The sequence below is a fragment of the Drosophila yakuba genome, chromosome 3R, assembly GCF_016746365.2.
Source record: "Drosophila yakuba strain Tai18E2 chromosome 3R, Prin_Dyak_Tai18E2_2.1, whole genome shotgun sequence".
In the NCBI taxonomy this organism is placed as follows: domain Eukaryota; kingdom Metazoa; phylum Arthropoda; class Insecta; order Diptera; family Drosophilidae; genus Drosophila; species Drosophila yakuba.
The window spans coordinates 20,093,380-20,111,370 of record NC_052530.2 but is presented as its reverse complement, the minus strand read 5'-3'; the positions used below and the strand labels follow the sequence as shown (position 1 = coordinate 20,111,370).

At 42.4% G+C, this 17,991-nt stretch overlaps 2 protein-coding genes and 1 long non-coding RNA gene across 9 annotated transcripts in view; 2 read left to right on the top strand and 1 right to left on the bottom strand.

Moving 5' to 3' along the window:
• LOC6537624 (hemicentin-2) overlaps positions 1–17,991 on the top strand; it is a 66,398-nt gene that overhangs the window by 30,977 nt on the left and 17,430 nt on the right. For all 7 annotated transcript variants that reach the window (XM_039375266.2, XM_002098133.3, XM_039375265.1 and 4 more), the window contains one exon: positions 17,640–17,953. In XM_039375266.2, coding sequence (XP_039231200.1) covers positions 17,640–17,953 — 314 coding nt within the window. The remainder of the gene's footprint in view (positions 1–17,639; positions 17,954–17,991) is intronic.
• Positions 2,964–4,831, top strand: LOC6537625. Its single transcript, XM_002098134.3, has 4 exons — positions 2,964–3,242; positions 3,544–4,141; positions 4,214–4,363; positions 4,423–4,831. The coding sequence occupies exons 1-4, from the start codon at positions 3,167–3,169 to the stop codon at positions 4,736–4,738; spliced, it is 1,140 nt and encodes a 379-aa protein (XP_002098170.1). The 5' UTR covers positions 2,964–3,166; the 3' UTR covers positions 4,739–4,831.
• LOC26536175 lies at positions 13,774–14,719 on the bottom strand. The gene is made up of 2 exons (XR_005561430.2): positions 14,594–14,719; positions 13,774–14,530 (listed from the first exon to the last, which is right to left on the bottom strand). It is a non-coding gene; the product is annotated as an uncharacterized LOC26536175 (long non-coding RNA).

Here is a 17,991-nt window from a genome sequence, read left to right as displayed (position 1 = left end):
TTTTCCCACGGCTGCTGAGGAACAAAACAATGAAATGAAAAATTATGGTCAAAGTCCCGTGCCCCCACTCCGTTTTTTCCCCCACTACCATCATCCGGTGTGTAAATGTGTTTCTGCCATCAATTTTTATTGCAAGCTGAGTGTATCAATAAATTAAACATAAAATTTGTAACCGACGGAGGCGAGAAGTGCAGCAGCTACGCCCACCTTCTACTCCGATTTAAACGGAGCTCAACAAGAGCCATTGAATTGAATTTGTGGCCATAAAATGCATTCGGATTTGGCCAATTGACATTGAAGTTGTTTTGCAAATTGCCTTCTGACTTTCAAAGGCAAACATCTTTGCCTTTGCTTTCATCGTTTTGATGGATGGCCTGGCAATTTATATATAATATGCCTGGTAAGCAAGTCAAATCATTCGCAAGTGCTTACCGAATATAGCCAGAAACTAATTGTCGGCTTGAAGGACTCGGGCCATCGAGATTTGCAAGAAAGCTTGTTTAAATAGTAGAAGCATTAATCTCTTGCCTCGCATAGCCTCCTTGGCAGCAAATAAACAAAGCGCAAAATCAATATATGTTATTCTAAATCAATATTAATGGACTCCAATTCGCGCACACACTCACCTCACTCCCACCTCAAAAACAGGGATAAAAAGTGTTGACAGCTGCTTTTATTCACCTGTCAGGCACACAAGCCGCGCTAAACCGTTGATAAGCAACCGTCCAACAGCGTGTCATACTGTACATGTGGTCCAATCCTCCCCCTTAGAATCCAGGAGAATCCAGGTCCAGCTATCTTCCCTTGTCCATCCGTAAAGGGGGCGGGCAATAAAAATCCATCAGCATCATTTATCAATAGGGGGTGATTTTCTTCCTTATTCTGGCCAGCCCAGTCGCTCTGAAATATGGAAATATCAAGCATTCATGTAGGAGAGGTACAGAAAAATGTGTCATCTGTCGAAGGAAACTTTGTCCGGCCCAATTCTAGACTCCAGAACCTGCTTGTCACAAAGCATAAATGTCAGAAAGTTCAGAGTTGATAAATGACATTGAGTGCAGCTCGCCAATGTATTAATTTGAGCCAAGACAAGGGGTCTGCCAAAAAAAGGTCACCAGGAAAGAACAAACAGATAACACCTACTCGAAAACTGGCGACTTCTCGATTAACAAGAAAAGCATCATAATCACTAGATATATACGACCTTATATGGTAAATGTTATTAATACATACAAGCGAAATGTTTAGAAAATATTATTGGGTTTTAAGTTTGATTTTAAAAATAACATTTATAAAAGAAGGAGACGTCTTTTAAAGCATTCAAAATTATCCTTAAATTCTGTCGTTTTTATTTACTATGACGAAAAAGCTTAACAACTTAAATGCTTAATCTTAGGCTATTAAAATGTATACTAATGGAAAATGTTTATCCAAAAACATAGTGCTTGATTTTCAAATTACGAGTAAACCTATCTAACTTAAATCTTTTCTGATCGAAATATATCATTATTTGTTGCTATCGCAATGTTTCATTACTTATTTGATTTGACTAATTCTAGCGTGTGTTGACTTCGTAAGGAACAATACATCGTTTAATAATATTTCTGTACATCCCTAAACAAAATTGTTTTCCTCGAACTCGGCCTCCATTCCATCTCCTCCCCAAATTGTTTCGCAACATTTTAATTAGTTTTTATCTCCATCCACGAGCCGTCGCTGTCATCTGACGGATCTTTAGCATAAAGTGCAAATGTAATTCAATTTCGATTTCCCAACGTGCAGCTGCAGCTGACAGTTCAATTCCCGATACTTTTCTGGTTTTTTTGTTTTTTTATTTGTGTTCGGGATGCAAGTGTCTGTGAAAGTTATTTGCTGTCGCTTGGCTCTTGTTTGCTGACTGCTCAGTGGAGGAGGCGCGCCTTTTGCAAGGCAAATGAGCGCCGTGCCAAATGCCACGCCCTGAAACGCCCACACCTCTCTATCCATTTCCCCCCCTCCAAAAAACGAAACAGAACGATGGCAGGCTCTCGAACAATATCTGATAAGCTGCATCATACATTTGCATACTTCCGGCAATTTGTTTTTGTGCGAGCCAAACAAATCGAGACAAATGCAATAAGCGCAGAGGAACAAAAGCGGCTAGAAAATGCGATAAAAAAATGGTAACTGGCAAGTTATTTTCATCAACGAAGAGATTATACGCTTTCTTGCAGAAATGTTACTGCAATTGGTGGCCAAAAATTACACAAGAATTCTTGAATCTTGTGTATATTTCGGCTTTCAAAATTACAGTTGTGCACTTTTGACACTATGGGGTTTCAAACACTAGTAGGGTATTCAGAGCACAAGGAACTTATAATGCTCGATACGGTTTCGGGTTCATATTCACAGGCGGAGGAGACGCAGGATGGTCGCGTAGTGCATACAAATTACGCCCCGAAACAGTGCCACGCCCCTGAAAACTCCCCCAATAACTCCGGCGAGAACACATCCCTGGAAAGTAGAACAGCCAGCCCCAACCCACGAATCGGTTTATTTAGGTGCCTCGCCTGTGACTCGCAGCAAGTTGTTTGCCATTTGCTGTGAGCTGAATGCGTCTTTGCCAGCCAAAAATATTGTTAGCCATAAATTTTTGGCAACACAGCGGAACAGAGGAGCGCACAAAGAGCTGCAAAAAATGTGCATCCAACATCGAGCAGGAAGCGCTGCATTTGTAGTCACAAATTCCGGGGCATTTGTTTAGAAACTTTGTCCGCAGTCCGCGACTGAAACACGCCATGTAATGTCAACTTGATTCGGGTCCAAACAAGAGCTTCCACTTGAGCAAGTTTGCAGCTCAGCGGAGCGAACCCAGTGGCTGATAGATGTGTCGAGGATTCGCTTTTGTAAATATGCGAATTTGTGTACATAAATTGGGCACATCGTTCAGGGGATCAGAGCAACAGGGCTAACTTCCATCACAGTGCAGCCCGAATTTCAGCTCAAAGCAGGAACAAATTTACAACGATACACACAAACACTGCTGTCAAAAAAAAAAAAAAAGAGAAAATCAAATAAAAACCAGCTCTTTATAGTAAAGGCTGCTTTTGCAGCAACTTAAGCCAGCAAAAAAATAAAAATAAATGAATAATTCACAGAAGACTATTCAAAAACCAAAAACAGCAAGATGAGTTTGACAGAGATGATGCGGGGCAAATCGATGCCAGTGGACAAGGAGAATGACATTAAACTGGCCCAACATGGTGAGGTTTTAGGCAATCTAAATTAGACCAAACTAACGAACTAAATCTATAATTCTCACACAATTGTGTGCGATAGAAGTAATGGAAAATATAACTTAAAATAGCTATTATGCTGCTTCTATTTCAACAATAATGAATAGTTATTTTAATTGAAATTTTAAAGAAATGTGTTCAAAAAAGTTTTTAAAGTTTTTAAATACTTTTCATGTGCGTTTAAAAGAAAACTTTGTTCCTTAAATCCCGAATTCTTCTAAGCGCGAATTTAAATGTTTAATGAAGTATTCACACCTTCTGCGACTAGAATTTGCAACCGTTCGAATAGTGCAAATCGGATGTGTGCTAAATGTCCTGGCCGAGGCCATCGAGCGGGTTAAGATTTCGCTAATCATGCCGAAACTGCTGGAACATCCAGCGCACATGGCTAAGATCCTGAATGGAACCAAGTACGAAAAGGCAGTTCACCTGGTGGAATCGTTTGTTCGTCGAAGAGAGTTCATTCTGCGGGAGAAACGTCCGCCCCTGATGGACCACGGCATTATCCAGATCATCGATTTCTTCCAGCGGAACAGCAGGATCTATCTCCTGTTCCCCAGCTACTACAATCACATGGGTGAGAACGAGAAGAAGCTGCTGAAGGCCTTCGAGATGCTCTATGATCTGGCCAAGGACCGCTTGTACAGGACGTCCACCGACGCCATCGCCCAAGAGCGCCAGCTGCATGCCATGTACAAGCAGAACGAGGTGGTCAAGACGCAGGTGGAGGAGCTGCACCAGAAGATCCAGGATCAGAAGGCGGCCATCAGGAAGCGCATGGCCGATAAGGAGGCCTACCTGCAGAACTACGAGGATCTCCTCATGAAGAAAAAGCGGGAGAAGAACGAGCGCATTCAGAAGGAAATGTGAGTGATGCTCATCCAAAAAAAAGGAAAAGGAAATGTTCCTTTTGACTTCATATTTTTTTTTGCTCTTAGCGATCGGTGCACTCGTCTGGTGAAGGCCAATAAAAAATTAAGTTTAGAGCGACAAGCTGATTTGGAAGAGCAGCTGCAGAAAACACGGAACAATTACACATTGACCACAAATACGTATTTAAAACAGGAGAAGATCTTTCGAGAGGAAAAGTAAGTTAAGCTAGATGTTTACACCGACTATCCCATGCACGATCGCCCAAAATCCTCAGAAACAAGCTGCTTATACAGCTACAAGCCCTCATCAAGAAATACGACCACAGCATTGGCGAGAAGATGATCGAGAACATGGAGCTCGCCGAGGAGCACAAGAAGGCCAAGAAGGCTCTCGACGAATATATGATTGGATTCCGAAAGGTTGAGCGCGTCTACAAGCAGATTGTCGTGAAACGTGAGGAGGAGGAGGCCAGGCAGCGCCAGCATCGCATCCTTCTATTTGCCATGAACCGCGCAGCCATCAAGATCCAGAAATACTGGAGAAAGTGGAAGAGACACATGCGCAAGAAGAACAAGCGAAGCAAGAAGTGAAACCATTTTGCATAGTAATCAAAATTATTAGTGAATATCAATTGTTGGTACTAAGTGGAGAACATAAAATTTATGAATTGATTTTTGAGACTACATGAATGTTTGTATTCCATATTCTGATTAGCAGCTTATAAGCCAAGACCTTGAAGGTATCAATCGAAAGTATTGAGAACTGATGAAATTGCGACTATGTAAAATATTCATCCTGTCACCAACTGCTTTCGCCCAAGCTCCATTGGCCTATTAGAGGCAAACTAATTTCGCTTTTAATCTGCCGGCTGGCAAACCACAAGGACACCTCGAACTTGCCCAATCTCTTCCACTATCTGCCCTCAATGGCGTGTCATTTGCATTTAAAATGTGTGAGAGAGGTTTCTATTTTAGCTGGCCTATTTTCGACTTTTTCGGGTGTGGAAAATGCATTGCAAGGGGGGACTTTTAACACAATGTGCAGCCGGAATGAGGCGACATTTTGTAATGCCGTGCGGCCAAGTGCAGTCAAGTCAATGTTAAAACTGCCGGGCCAAAACGGCAGGGCCTTTTGTGGCTCATGGTGAAATGCGGAAAAAATATAAAGAGCGGGCCAGCTGGACAACCGCCTGATTGGTTTCGACCCGACCATCGAAATATGCACCGTATATGCAAATTACGCGCACTGCTCATGCCCTGTCATGAATTGTCACCCATTTTCCAACTGAGATGCTTCAACACGCGCAGTGTGGGTGGTGAAAGCCCTAGTGGTAACGGAAAGGGTTGGGAACCAGTGGGAGTGCTCCTAACCAAGAGGTAGATAGACCGCAAAACAGCCAAAGGCCCGACCGGGTGCAGTGGCAGAAGTACTCATACGCCCCGTTGGCGGCAACACTCATTCGCCCCGTTGGCTGCGCCATGACTTTACGCCCGAGAGCAGTCGACATGAATATATCTGCTGCTAATATCTGGCTTCCTTCCGCCCCCGAAAGCCACACCATCCCACAAATGGTTTCGAATTGCTAATTTTATCAGCACGTGCACACATGTGTTACAACATTTTCTGCGCTAGGAGGACATCCTTTCTGCGGCCGAGGACATTCGTTATCGGCGATCTACGCTTGCCATTTTATTGCTGACCATTTCAGTTCGACCCATAAAGATTGATAATTATGGCGGGCTAATATTGTCAGCCGTAAAAACTGATATCATCGGGCGAGCGGTGGAAAATATTAAATGGTCAACCTTCAGGTCGCAAGATTGTGCAGTCCACATAAAACGCTCATATTAATGATGTAAAAGGGAACAGTAAGACAGAGAAACAGAGAGAGAGGGTACAAAATCCAATGAATATAAACAACATCAATTGAAATCATGGCAGGTAGCTGAAATCCTATCACAGGACTCATCCTTGCAACGCGACAAAGACCGCAGCAAAATTGCTTTCCACCTCTATATCCTGTTATTCCCTATCTACATCCAACTGTCCTTGTTCCTGTCGCTGTATTTGTGCTTTGTGCTGACGATTTAATCGCCGTAATGGAAATATCTTTTTTTTATCAGAGATTCACATTCGTTTTTAGAGTATTTGCCATTTCAATTGTTATATTTATTGCACCACTGTTCCTGCCGATGGTTGCAGTAGAAACAAAACCAGTTTACGGACTTGCATTTTTCTTGAATACTCTAGCTTTTGATATTTCAAATATACTTCAGGGATTCAAAGGAATTTTAATGGCTTAAATATGTGTAAGTACAAAACTAAGAGAATATAAAATCAATTGGAGGAGATTAAGGGTGTACAGACACAAACCAAATAGGTAGATTACCCACTTATAATACATAAAAATTAATATTTTACCCAACTATTTTTTGTTTCAAACAATACAGCTCAGAGTGATCAAGATGTAAATTCTATCAGATTAGGGTAACAAAATCTTTACTTAAGCCCGACCATTTCCATTTATGTTGCTGTGTCCTGTCAGCCGATTGAAATTGTGTACGGGATATGTGTATATTGTGGACACGATGCATTCGTATAGGATTCCATTTAGATCTGCGCTTTGTCATTCAACTAAAGCTCATTGATACTATAAACTGGTTCAATATTCATTAAATTAAGTGCTGTCATTCACTCGATTGTGTCGAACCCTAACGTTGAATGATAGGATAGGTAGCCGATGTCCCGCACCCAGCCCTGTTTTGGGTTGCTTTGAATACTTGGCATTCAAATGTATTTGGCGGAATGCACACACAAGTATGCCAGCCATCCCCTTGACTGGAATGCCTTAACCCTTACTGAGCCATGTGCCCTGTCATGGTCGTTGCATTCCATGAAATCCATGAAGCCAACTCACTTCCTCACTTCCTCACCAGCCCGCAACAAACAAAACCCACTTTGGACCCTGGCTTTGGATATAGCTAACCCGGCTCGGGGTTTTCTTTTATTCGCTGCCAAACAATTGAGAGGGAAATGTAATGTGTGTGTGTGTGTACTCGCTGCTGGGAAAGTGAGACAAAACCGGGCAAACGTAAAGTATGCACTGAATGAGCTCCCAGCCGTGGTCTGGGCTTTCTTTTACACGGAAAACATTTAGAAACTTTGTGAACTTTGTGACGTTAAAAGTACCACAGAAATTAATAACATTTCATATATAGCGAACGAATCATTGTACTCAAGTGCCAAAGAGTTCTGAAAAAGGTCCTAAGCTTTCTCAAAAGCTTCTCGACCAGTGTATTCTTAAAGGTGGATGTAATGGATGCAGGAAGCAGGAAGCCACAAGACGGCGTTCCATTTTCTAAGGCTTTCGGCTTTCCTGGAAAAGAAAGCAAACAATTTTAGCTGCAAACATCACAATATTGGGGTAGTGTCCCGGAGCTACGGGAGTGGGGACAAAAGCCCGAGGGCCCCAACCGATTCATGAGTGCCGGAAATGCTTTATGAGTCCAGCAATGTTTCCTCCCCGCCATAAAACGCGAGCCAGCCAAATTGAAATCTCACTTTGCGCCGCTAACTTTTCATCTTGTGTTTTTTGGCCGGCCAAAAATATATAGAAATATATACGTACTTATGCACAGTCGAATGCATAAAAAGTGGCACCAGTTCCTCCATTCAGCAGGATGCTTGCCAAAAAAGCTATGGAGCAGAAGAGAAAGGAGGAAACGAGCTGCTGAAAGAAGTTTCGCAGCCAAAAAGGCGTCGCTCGGTGAATGCAGGCAACGTCTCTAACTGCTCATAATTTATGCTAACGGCAATTTAAACTTCAGCTGTTATTTATTAAAGCCACGTGAAGTCCTTCCCCCTCGTCCCTCTCCGCTGCTTGTGGTCGGTCATTGTAAGCCGCGCTTTCAATCCCAAACGCAGGCACAGTGGCGCGTTTTTGGCTACTCAGGAATACAGTTTAATTGGATGTATATATATAATTAAATAAACTGAAAATGTAATAAAGTTTTGTTTGTAATTATAATATTATTTTGATGCCCTCATTGTATGGCAAAATTCTTTAGTATGTAATTAAGAGCTCGAAATAATGATTTAAAAATATATTTTCAATATAAGCAGCCGCCTTTTATAAGGTTCAAAAAAACTGCCACAGAAATATGTAGGAACTTTGCATAACCGGCCACTTCAACTAGCTTACTATCCTTCTTAGCTATTAACTTTTGAAGTGGGAAAAACTCATTGGGTTAATTTGTTCATTGAAGCGCCGCCATAATCGTAGTCCTAGTCGTAATCGAGTTCGTTAAACTGAACGCCAGTGAGCTGCACACAAATAAATGTTATTTTTAGGCCAAATTTTCTGCACTTCCGGCTCACTGTAGTTGGTTGGATGCCAAAAAGTGACCTAAATTCGCAGGGGATGGCAGTGTCTGGGTTTGTTGGCCCGGCCGAAAGCGGTGGGGCTTCCCCTTCTCCGCTCAGTGGCATCAAATTGTTGCCAGTCTCCAAAACGAGGGTGCAGTTGAATGTGTGGCCAGGCGGAGGAGGATCTGTGGGCTCCCAGGGACAAATGGAGAGGATTGTCGCCCCTGCAGTCGAGTTAAGTGTTTTATATTTTCGTTTAGCAGCTGAAAGTTGCATCCTTGGCTTGAATCTAACCTGCATCCTGCTTCCATCCATCCACTAACTGCTGCCGGCTGCGTTCGTTGTTTTTATACAAAAGTTAAAAAGCACAGCTCGCAAACAAACACCCGGGAAGCTCAGGATACACACTCGCATACTGACTCAATTTTATCTGGCCTATTGCAGTTTAAAGCACTTCGAGCCGAGCTTCAAGAGTTTTATTGGTAAATTGGACAGATTGGGGTAAAGTGATATTAATTTCAACGTCGGTTAAGGTGTGGAAGCTCAGGTTGGCTGGGTATTCAAATTTAAATATCATTGCGCAGGGTTCATAGTGCTTGGTTGATTTTGTGGTAATAAAGCTAATGCATTTTTATTGGGCTAAAAAGTACATGCCAAAAAAATATTAACACGTTTTTCTGTTTGAAATTGCTTTGAAAATACATAAAATCGTATCACATTACGAATTATTTATTTATAAATTATTCTTAGCTAAACTCTATCTTAAAAGTCATATTTTGTTGTAGCAAATACTTGGGTTGTAATGAAAGATGTCTCTCAAATTCTCACTTCCTTGCCGGCAACTCAATTTAAAATTTAATTCTGCGCCATTTCTGCTCCACCGTATTCAAACAAACGACTGTGACACAGAAAAAACAATTACGTTTATTCCTCATGCAAAACGTGTTTAGGACGCGCCACATTTTCCACATGCATCTTATTTGCCCCCATCCTCGGCCGCGTCCTGCTGGCAACATCATTAGAGAGCTGGCAAAAAACGAGCAAACTGGGAGCGAAATATATCTAAAAAGTATGCGAGCAAATGAAATTTAACCTGCTATCAACAAATTGCGCTACTTTGCAGGTTAACTGCAGCGGAACAGACGGAGCAACCGCGTCCGCTAGATAACAGCACCACGCCAGAAACAACAAGTTGCAACGCACTAATGAACGAGCTCAACTATGGGATACCTAGTTCTTAGTTTATGGGATCTATTTTATGCCTATTTCGTTATATAGATCTACATAGAAATGGGAAGAGATAGCCAAGACAGGGAATCCGCCGCTTGAACTTGAAGCGAGATAATAGCGATATCATTTGAAGCTAAACGGTCACAGGATTCCATATAAATATATAAAATATTTATAATGTTCTGCCCAGGCTAGTATACCCTAGTATTCCAAATATACCCCGCATATAGTGGCAGGAACTTCACTTGATGTGCATGACTTGCAACAAAGCGAGAGTCCCTGCCTGGGAAGTGCAGTTGATTGCTGACTCTGGGTTTAGTTTTATATACGTGGTGCGAGTGGGGTTTTTGGGTGGGTTTGGGTCTACATCTATGGATCTTTGGGCTCTGTATCGCGATGAGCGGGAGTGAAGCTGTTAAAAGCACTGAGGTTACGACGTGTCGGAATTTTTATGCGTTTTAAAGTATTTCCCTGGCCAGACGGTGGCCGGGAGGGGGGTAGTGGGGAAAGTGCAGCCCGTAAAACGGTATTAAGCGTGGAAAACTAAGTTATGCGACAGAGCAGAGAGTTACGTAGAGCGCCATAACAACTTAGCACGTACAGCCAGTAGTCCTGACCGTACGTGTGTTAGTGAGTATCTGTGCGCAGGACCCTGGCAGAGTGTGTGTGTGTGTGTGTGTGGATGGTGGGGGTCGTAATGATGTGGGTGGCTTGAATGACACGTTGCGGAAGTTGTGGCTTAGTTTGCGGGCGAGTGGAGGGGCCAGTCGACAGTTTATGTCTGCGAGCTTAGCTCAAAAATACGCCAACTTGTTTGCTCAAAAGGCATAAAACATAAAAAATACTCACACGCACACAAACAGTGCCGTGAAGTCCTTTATGCTGCCATTACCACATCATAAAATCCTTCTTTTTGTGTCCAACTAATGATGGATGAACCATAACCACAGGTATAGAGCGCAGTAAAGATATCAAGCTGTTTCATGACCCACATACTCCACTCTTTCCCCCTGAATGTATACCAGATTCGTGGTATGTGCTCCTATAATGACTTCATGCGAGCAAAATCCGCACACGAGCGTTACATTAATTATTACCCACAGAATACGTACACACTCCGTTTCCACATTTTATGCTGGATTTTGTCTGACAAATGTAAAATGTTTTGTTTTTTTCAGAGAATTAGCACAGGATTTTTCATATGCTACAGATGTACTAATTAATATTACTAATTGGCAGATAAATCGCAAACTATATAACTATTTATGCGAACATTTGAGTATTTTGCATTTATTAATTTATTGGAGTAAAGTTTGTAATTCGATCGCCTAGGCAATCACGATGCTAACAAAAATCTATATAAAATAGTAATATCATGGCATATGCGAAGTCAAGCTTAGATATTTCATGAACGTAAATTCAATTACATGACAATTAAATTAAATATTCAAAGCAAATAAATGGGTATAGAAGGAAAATATGAATTTAGCTTGAAACCTTATATTAAGTTTTTGTCAAGGTTATTTGAGTGAATAGTCAAAGCTTATATTAATTAGCCATGTTTTTCCAGTGACCTGAAAAAAATTAATAGCTTAGTAAAAAACCATAAATTATCCTAAAAAAAAAGGTACTACACTTATATGTGCTAAGAGCAGAAACCAATCATCTAACGTTTGAAAGGTCAAACGCATTTTCAGACTCATTTAATTGGGGCTTTGGTGAAAAAATATTTGTTCTGATTTCGAGTCTATCGGTAAATTTCAATTAGAAAGATGAAAAACTGACATGGTTGTTATTCTATTACATTCTATGTCATAAAATATCTCGTATTGATGGTGAGTTAACAAACTGGAAATGTCAAACCGATAAATGCAACTGAAACGCCCGGAAAAGCATTTTCCACCAGCCAACGCCACTTACATTTGCGGTCATTCCTGACAGTTTTCGTTGCAAAGCAAATAATAATATAAAAACGAATCCCCCTGCCCCTTGCCCTCCGACCACGGTGCATAATTGATAGGTGGAAAATGGTAAAATTTAACAACGGAAAGCGGGCGGTCCAAAAAGTGTGTTTTTGATAGTCACCACAGACTATTAGGGTTTATTAAACGACATCTAATGCCTGTCAGCTCTTTCCAGCACCTACATTTGTTTAGTAAATATAATGCAGGATGCGTGTGTTGAGTTTGCGGTTTTTTCATTTTAACACAAATATTTATTTATGCATTAAAATTAGGACAACTGGCTTAATATTATTGCAGCAAGCATTCTAAATATTGGCCGTCATGTTTGTGTGATGCATAATTAACAAGAGAAACCGCTATAGTCGATATATACCCGTAACCCGCTGGTGGAGAAGCAAACGTGAAATTTCAACATTTTTTGGCATATTGATAGAAATGGCGGAAAAAAAAATTAAATGATATAAACAAACACTCGAAAGACCAAAAATGAAAACAATCTTGCGCTGCGTCTAGTCTCTTAATCTTTCTAGCTTTTATAGTTCTTGAGATCTCGACCTCTATACGGACGGACAGACATACGGACATGTCCAGATCGACTGACTAGTGATTCCGATTAATAATATAATATTTCTTACTTTTCAACCAATCTAGTATACCCTTTTAATCTTCGAGTAACGGCAAAACATATTAAATATTTACTTACAAACTGACAAAAGGTGGAAAATGACATAACCGAGAACGATTCACGACTTAAATTGAATGCCATACAAAATTGGCTTTGATTCCGTATTTTGATAATGTATTTGCTGGATGGCGAGTTTGCTTAAAAACCTATCTGTCTGTATTTAATGCATCTGAAGGCCTCGAAGGGGATTTAATGCAACTTACTGAGCCCTGGGTCATACAAGGGCAAATATTTACCTGTGCACAGGATGAACCTCTGCTGGCACCTTGCCTCATCCAATTTCTTTGGCTGCGCCTCAAAGAATGCTACACCAACCAGACCAATAACAAATTTGCCAAAGGCAGTCCTTTTTGGTCCTTCCTCTGAGAGAAAATTTCTTTTGGTTTATTGAGCAGGCGGAGGAGGGCTTCAGCTGCTGCTCCAAATTGGATTTGCCACGTTACATGACGTCGACACTCACAAAGTACACAATCAGCAGCAGGGGAAATGTGGCCCAGGGATACGATCGGAAAGGACACCCAGGATATGCAAATCTCAAGGTTGAGTCTGCAGTTCGGGGCATCAATTTTGAGGCCTCGTAAAATTGCAATTTATGAAATATCGTAAAGTTGTCGGCCTCGTCGATTCCCAGACCAATTAACAGTCCACACAAAGCGACTGCCATAATTGCTGCCTTCCGGCCTTTGAAAACTCATTTCCTGTCGCAGGGACGAGATCCTCGATGTGCCAGGGACCAGGGTCACTTCTTCTTATATGCTCCTTAAGCACTCCAATTTGCCCTTTGTCAATAGGTCGTTTTGCGTACCTGTGTGTATTTCTAGTATTAATTAACCCTAATTAAGTTCACATCGCCTGGGAAAACTACAGAAAAAGGAAGCCCATGGCCTGCGGGCCTGGAAACATTTCGAGTGAAATGATTAAACAACTGCCGCAGCAGCATATCACAAGTTATTTTTACTCGTAGCCCAGGACTGCAGGCTATGTCCTCAGACATTTAACGAGGATCCCATTTGCCTGCACGAATGTGTTGTAAAATGTTTAATTAAAGTATGCAAAGTTGTGTCAGCTGTCGCCATCTGTGTGTAAATAACTTCCGGGAGGCACACATTTCTTAAAAGTCTTTGCTCGAATTCCGTTTACTCCTTGTAAACAACGAGCATAAAGTAAGCCATAATATATATATTTACTATTAACTGTTACTGCGATTCTAGTCCTATCTATCTGTAAGATATGATAAGACGCAGAAATTAGTAAAAAGAAAAAGTCAAAGATACCCCGCTAAGAATAAAAGTTGTCAGTAAGTTTTGATATTACTATTAGAAACGTCCCTTAGAATAATTACTTTTCCCCTGTAAGTTTACATTCAGAGTTCGCAGACATGTAGTTGACTCAGCTTGGCATGTAATGTAATTTCTTTTGTAAGTGTGCTCGTGTCACATAGGTTGAAACTGATTTTAATTAATTTTCGGAAGAGGCCAAAAACTTTACACAGCCCTAACTGGCATAAGTTGAGGATGACCAACTTTTACCTGGGCCCGCTGTCTAATCTGTGTCTTCATTAACATGGCCCCGGGAGCAGATGCTTCCACATCCTCCACGTTCTTATATCCCCACTCCTTGGGGGCCTTAAAACTTTGCTCTGCCGTTGACTTTTCGTGTGTATGATTGCCTTAGCTGGTAATAGCAAGGGTTCCGACGAACTTGTGGTGGCATTTGCGACTGGCTCCCGCCTCCGCCTCCGAATCCGAATCCGAAATCGCTTCCGTGGATCACTTGCACTTTGACCCGCCGCAAGGGGAGCAGCAGGGGCTGCAGCACGGACTGCAGCACGGAGTGCAGCAAGGGGTGCAACAGGGTGTGCAGCAGGGGGTGCAGCAGGGTGTGCAACACGGCACGCAGCAGGGTGTGCAACACTTACAGCACGGCGTGCAGCAGGGGCTGCAGCAAGGACTGCAGCAGGGACTGCAGCAGGGGCTGCAGCAGGGTCCGCAGCAGGGGCTGCAACAGGGTCCGCAGCACGGACTGCAGCAGGACCCGCAGCAGTCATTGCAGCAAGGGGTGCAGCAGGGGCTGCAGCAGGGGGAGCAGCAAGGTCCGCAGCAGGATCCACAGCAGGGGCTGCACATCTTCGATTCGTGCTGTTGGTGGATGTACGTATTAAGTGGCCAAGATGGCCAAGTGCGCGATAGATGTCCACTCACCTTGAACCCGTCAGAGATCTCGAGCCCGGGCCTTGAATTTGATTTGTGTGTGTCTGTGTGACTATTTACCTACAAAATGAGTTACTGCTGACATTTCCGTTTGAGTTTTAAGGCAAAATGTCAAATTACTTCAAAATAACTAGGATAATTGGAGGTACAGGTCGATTATATCAATATCGCATACTTTAAAAAGCTTTTCTAGCATATACTTTGTGCTTAGATGCGACTGTTGGATCATCTGAAATTTCGCATTGAAACTAAATTAAAGTTCTCATTGTTCAGACCTTAATAAAAAATATATGTTTAAATTACGTAACATACCACGTAGCTTAAATAAAATCATGAATATCTAGACCAGTGTAAAAAGTTATCTATGTGTAATGGAATTTTAAATTTCAAACTTGCAAAAAGAAGTCCAAGCAATCTAGCTTTAAGACTTCGAGGTAAAAAAAATCTCTTTACTAGTAAAATCATAAGTTTTTAAACAATCACTTTATTGCTACACTTTCTTGGAACGACTGAAAGTTACTTATCATAGACTTTTTTAACTAATATATCTGACTTAGTCATATTACGCATACGCAACGTTTAAAATAAGAATTTAATAGATTCTGTAGATTAATAATTCTGTGCAGAGACTAGCTCAGCAAAGAAACTATTCAAATTGTCGTCCTTGTTTTCATTTTCATTGTCAGTTTCCCTGATTGGGATCCTTCGTCTCCTCCCAATCCACACGTTAATCAACAGCTTCGTGCGGAAATGCAAACTAAGCGAATTTCTGGCATCTGTTTTATTTGGTTAAAGTTGAGCTAAACATTTGGGCGGCAACCGGGAGGCGGTAGCCTCAAGCTGGTTGCTTTGACAAATCACCACCCCCGAAATCCATCGCCACATTCACACCCACATCCACATCCACATCCGCCTCCGCATTTGAGGAGCCTCTCTAGCTGACGACGCTGACAATTGAATGGCTTTGATCTTTTCAGCGCGTTTCTCTCCAATTTTTGCGTGTCGATTGCGCTGATTGTGAGTGAGTGAGTGAGTGAATGTGTGTGTGAGTGCGAGTGTGAGTGTGAGTGTGGGTTGCCAGCGGGCATGTCCTTCTGGTCGGGTCCTACAACTTGGCCGGGAGTGTCGAGCCATCAGTTGGGCGCTGTATTTGTCAGAGGGCGACAACGAGCCTGGCAGTGGCATTGAATGCATGAAACCTTTTGTCAATTACGCCACCGCCCTCCGCCCTCCGCCACCCGATTTTCCCAGCTCCCCGACTATTTCCCTTTTTTTTCCGGCTGTTGCCGTGGCTCTGTACCCTTGTGTAGTGGAGCAATGGGGCAGATGTGTCATCCTGAGGGGCAAAAAATAGGCATAGATGAAATGATTGCTGATTTCAGCTATGCATACGGAGCAACGCACTGCCACTGCCACTGTCACTGCCACTGCCACCTTTTTGGGCATCAAGGGCTCGCACCAATTAAATTGACGTGCAAGTTGTCAAACTCGAAATGATTTTACGCTACATTCGTCGTTTTAATTGGAGCACAAATTCTGCCATAGCCATGGCAGGGTGTGGTGGTACCTATTTGAACGATTTACACATGCACACATGTCCTTGTTGATCAATTTGGCAGTGCTGATATATTGGCTATCGTTCCATTATGCGTCAGTTAACTTCTAGGTGCTTTAAAGAATTAACGAGAAAATTTGAACATGTGTCCTAAATTTCTTTTATACTCGAATACCAGTAATCGTTTGTATTTGTTAAAGTAAGATTTTTGTGTGATATATTTATATACTAGAATATATACATTGAAAAGCTATCTTTAATAAACTCTTAATCGACTTACGACTCAATTCCACAATTTATGAAATATATCAAGCTGACAGCGACAGGCGCAATTATGTCAAAGTTAAAAATCGAAAACCGTTTTCTTCTTTCTTTCAACCAAACTCCCGCCAAAAATTAATGTTATACCGAAAATATTGTTCAGTCATCGGGCAGAAATAAAGGCCCAGAGGCATAAAATCAATCGCTTTTGTTAGGAGTAAGGGCGATTCGAGGGTTCTGTTTCGGTTCGGTTCGGTTAGGTTTAGCCGAAATTGCCAGTTAATTGGCAATTCAGCGAATAGCATGCGTTTTGGCGGACCTTCCGCGTTTTGCCAGCTCATCGTTGGACATTGGACGGTATTTGCGAGAACAGGGAGTTGAAGCATAGGGTCGCCTGTCAACCCACCAAACAACAATCAATTTTAATGAACGGCATTCATTAAAAAACTTTCCTGTGGTGTGAAAATCATGATGGTGACGTTGTCTCCCGCCAGCCACTTAAATGCCATTGATTCATTTGAAACCGAAAACTGGCATTTGCCAAACACACAAGTCCGAGTGTGTATCCAAAGCTCGGAAGGGAAAGGAAGCCGCAGTTCGGACCATCAGATGCAGAGGTGGTCACCGCCCACTGAATGGCCACTGTGGTTAGACCTCCTTCCTCGTCTGCTTCTGACTTGGTGGTTTTGTGTGGATCTGACTTAAACACCATACACCCATTTGCCACAATTCAGTTAAATGATCTTAGCATTTGCACTTTGTGTGCCAAGGCGATAGGAAGGAACCATTTAGTTAGTGTAGCTGAGCAACCGTGCAAACACAAGTTCTTGCCTTCCATTTAAGGTTTAGAAGGTATTTAAAAGGGCTGCTTATAGATTTGATGCATTTTATTAAGCAAAGAAACTGCGATTCATACAGCCACACCCTAAAACACTTAAATTCAAGCAATGTTCAGCGCGAGTTAAACCTGTATTTCCCTCCTCCATGTTGTCATGTACAAATGCATGCAAATTAAAGGTCGATGTTTGCCTGCAGCTTTAATACCCAATCAACTAACACGGACCACCCAAAACGCCCTCCTTTCCGAATACAAACACACGAACCAGTAGCGCCATGTACGTGACATGTGCATGTTGGTGAAATCGAAGCCCAAAATTGTCATTTCGATTAACAAGAAATCCACTTTCCTCTTTCTCTGGGCCGCCCCCAAATCAATTCTAGCATCGCACACACAGACGTCGGCGGAGGCGGCAGGCGGAAGGGCATCTGGACCAGGAGCAGACAGAACATCACAAGGAGCAGGGACATCGTCGGCATCCGCATCGGCATCGGCAGCCTCCATGGCCATCAGCTCCGATGAGAGCGGCGACCCATCATCGGCGACCGCGTTCTCCAGCTTGGCTCAAGTGTCCTCGCTTCTGCCGGAGGCATCCGCACTGTCGGCGACATCGGGACTCGTGGAGCCCTATCTGGATGGCTATGCCACTTCCAATGTGACCACTCAGATCGGGACACACGCGTATCTGCCCTGTCGGGTGAGTGCCGCTTCAGCTAAACCATTTCATCTCCATCC